We start from the raw sequence: 2,743 nt of genomic DNA on the forward strand, positions 1-2,743 counted from the left end.
GTGTGTGTGTGTGTGTGTGTGTGTGTGTGAAACCATCTATCTCCCTGACGATGTACATGAACAATCCTATACTGTATGTTTTTTATGTGCATTCACTCTAGGTGAAAACATCCAGATTTCGCAGCGATCTCCATAAGCCAAACATATATCATACTGTTAAACTTTAAAACTATTCTCCTCTCTGCTGCTGTGAATTTTTCATTTCAGTATGAACCGACACAGCCCTTCTCCACTCCATTCAACTCTGAGTCTTCATCACACCCAGTGCCAAGTGTTCCTTTCACTAAGCTCATCCAAAGTCCTGCTCCACATTCTATCGTCCAGGTCTTCAGCCAACCCTCTTCACCTCGTTCACCATCATCACCAGTGTCTAGTCACTAGTTTGATGATTCAGTTTGTCATCATTGAAATCTGCCCTACTACAGCTTCTGCTGTACTCCATCGTGATTTCACTTGTTTCTCTGGTCACCAAAATAGCAAATCTTACTTCTCAGCACCCACATATTGTACACCCATCAACCCACATGAGTTCCATCTTTGTGTCTTCACAGTACAGTATGTATGTTTGAGGGTGTGGGTCTGGATGGAAGGAGGCAAGTGAAGGAGGCTGGTACTCTCTATACAAAAGAGAAAGCACAAAGAAGGACTTGATGTGCTGCTGTGGACTGAAGCTAAGGAATTGTTTGTCCCTGTTGGGATTGACACATAGAGTCCTGTCTCTGTGAAAGTGGCTGGTTTGTGTGAGCGGGTAAGTTAGTTAAGTCCAGTAATCTCTTTTCTTCTCTCCACTTTTCTTTTCTTTCCTCAGAAACTAAGGCCGAGCTGGAGGATCTTATGGCAGACATCAAGAAGTTCGCCAACAAAATACGCTCCAAATTAAAGAGTGAGTATCTCCTGCTAGAGCTTCAGCTAATTATTATTTTTTTGTGTCAGTGAAACCCTTTTTGCTTGTTTGTGTTCAAATAATTACATGCTTAGCACACAACATTTCAAATATTGTCAAATTGCCACGAGTTGATCAGCAGCCAAAAATATGAAACATGAAATACAAGCTTGTCTTTGTGTTTGAAGTTGTAATTAGAAAATCTTTGCTAATTTCACATAATAATTGACTGTTTTACAATTAAGCATTTTGTGCTCTTTTGACTCCACTATGAGGGATTTTTAATTAACTGAAAGGCCGTGGTGTATATAATATTATTGAATTATAATTAGTGATGCATTAATATGTAGATTACTTTGGGGTTGTAGCTGGTTTAATTTCACCAAGGGATCAATAAAGTGCTGTGTTAACCTATAAGAATGCATCATAATTTATTTCTTGATTATATTTTGTGTTATCTGAATGAAGGTATCAAATAAATACTGTGGAGTAAAAAATACACTTAGATGTAGAATGCGTAAAAGTTTAAAGTAGAAGACAATGGCAATATTCATGAAAAGTACAGGTGATTCCAAATTAAGTGCAGTAGACCACTGTCGATATTGACAATCAATCGACAGAAACTTAATCAGCAACTAATTTTAACACACATTTCACAGACAAAATGATTAATTGTTAAATCAAGAAAATAGATGGCAGATTAATCTATACTGAAAATAATCATTAGTTGCAGCCTGGAAATCTGTGTCAAAGTATTAGGAATAAATCCATAACGGGTTTGTGCAGCTGTTTGTCTTTAATGTGACGTGTCGGCCTGGGTGCTTTCTCAGGAGAGGACAGAGAGTCACACGTGAGACATGAAGAGATGGTGAACTGTATAGCATTTGGCAGCTAACAGACAAACTCGGTTTACACTCGTAGAGTCTGTCCTGCAGTAGGCAGACTGATTAGTGTCACTCGCCACAGAGGTGGTGGCTGTGATTCATATGCACGAGCGCACACTGATTTTCTTCCCAATTTACTAATGTTTCAGTAACATACTGTGTGCAGGCATAAAGGATGTGTAGCTGGTCTTTAATTCCACCCCCTGACATAGTTATTACTTTCTTGTGTTCACCAATCTCACTTAGTGAATTTCCAATGCTGGCAGCTTGCTCATCTTCCCCTTTTTTCTTTTTCTTCTGGCACATATGAAAATTTTATCATATTTACATTCTGTGTCCATCACATAACAAATTGTCTGCTATATAAGACACTATTGACAGTGTTGTGTGCCTCCCTGGGACAGAGGTGTCAAAGAATCGAGGTCAGAGATAAAATATCTGTGTACAGTATCTTCCAGGAAAGTGGAGCACAACTTTAGTGCACGAAACGATAATAGTCCCAATCTCTCGCCTCGCGTGCCTACTGATACACACATTCATGTACAGTTTTGTGTGCACATACACTGATACACACAAGTGCTATCGGGCAGAATAGGCTCTGCATCACGGGCCTCTCTAATGGTGTCACTCAAGTTCTCATCAGTTGTTGCCACAGGATACCTTTGCGTGTGTTTGTGTGCATGCATGCGTGACCTCTTTGTCAAACTGCACCCTGGGATAGATCCTCAAAATGGACTAACATTATTTACTCTTTTACTTTGCAGTAATATACAATCAAATGCATTCAGTAAGGTAATTTCTTCAAAAACAGAAGAAAAACTATTCAGATGATAATGTTGGTAGATTTAGGAATATCTAAATCAATTTATATTTAGCAGACCTGCTTTGGCACACCTTTTATCATTGGCCTGCAGATATAAATTAAGAAACTCTTTTTGTTTTACTTATGCTGTGAGTATTAAATGACACCATATGC

At 38.7% G+C, this 2,743-nt stretch overlaps 1 protein-coding gene across 4 annotated transcripts in view; it reads left to right on the forward strand.

Moving 5' to 3' along the window:
• stx1a (syntaxin 1A (brain)) overlaps nucleotides 1-2,743 on the forward strand; it is a 70,417-nt gene that overhangs the window by 49,338 nt on the left and 18,336 nt on the right. For all 4 annotated transcript variants that reach the window (XM_032504567.1, XM_032504568.1, XM_032504563.1 and 1 more), the window contains exon 4: nucleotides 809-883. In XM_032504567.1, the coding sequence (XP_032360458.1) occupies nucleotides 809-883 (75 nt within the window). The remainder of the gene's footprint in view (nucleotides 1-808; nucleotides 884-2,743) is intronic.

Source organism: Etheostoma spectabile, chromosome 3 (assembly GCF_008692095.1).
Source record: "Etheostoma spectabile isolate EspeVRDwgs_2016 chromosome 3, UIUC_Espe_1.0, whole genome shotgun sequence".
NCBI lineage: Eukaryota > Metazoa > Chordata > Actinopteri > Perciformes > Percidae > Etheostoma > Etheostoma spectabile.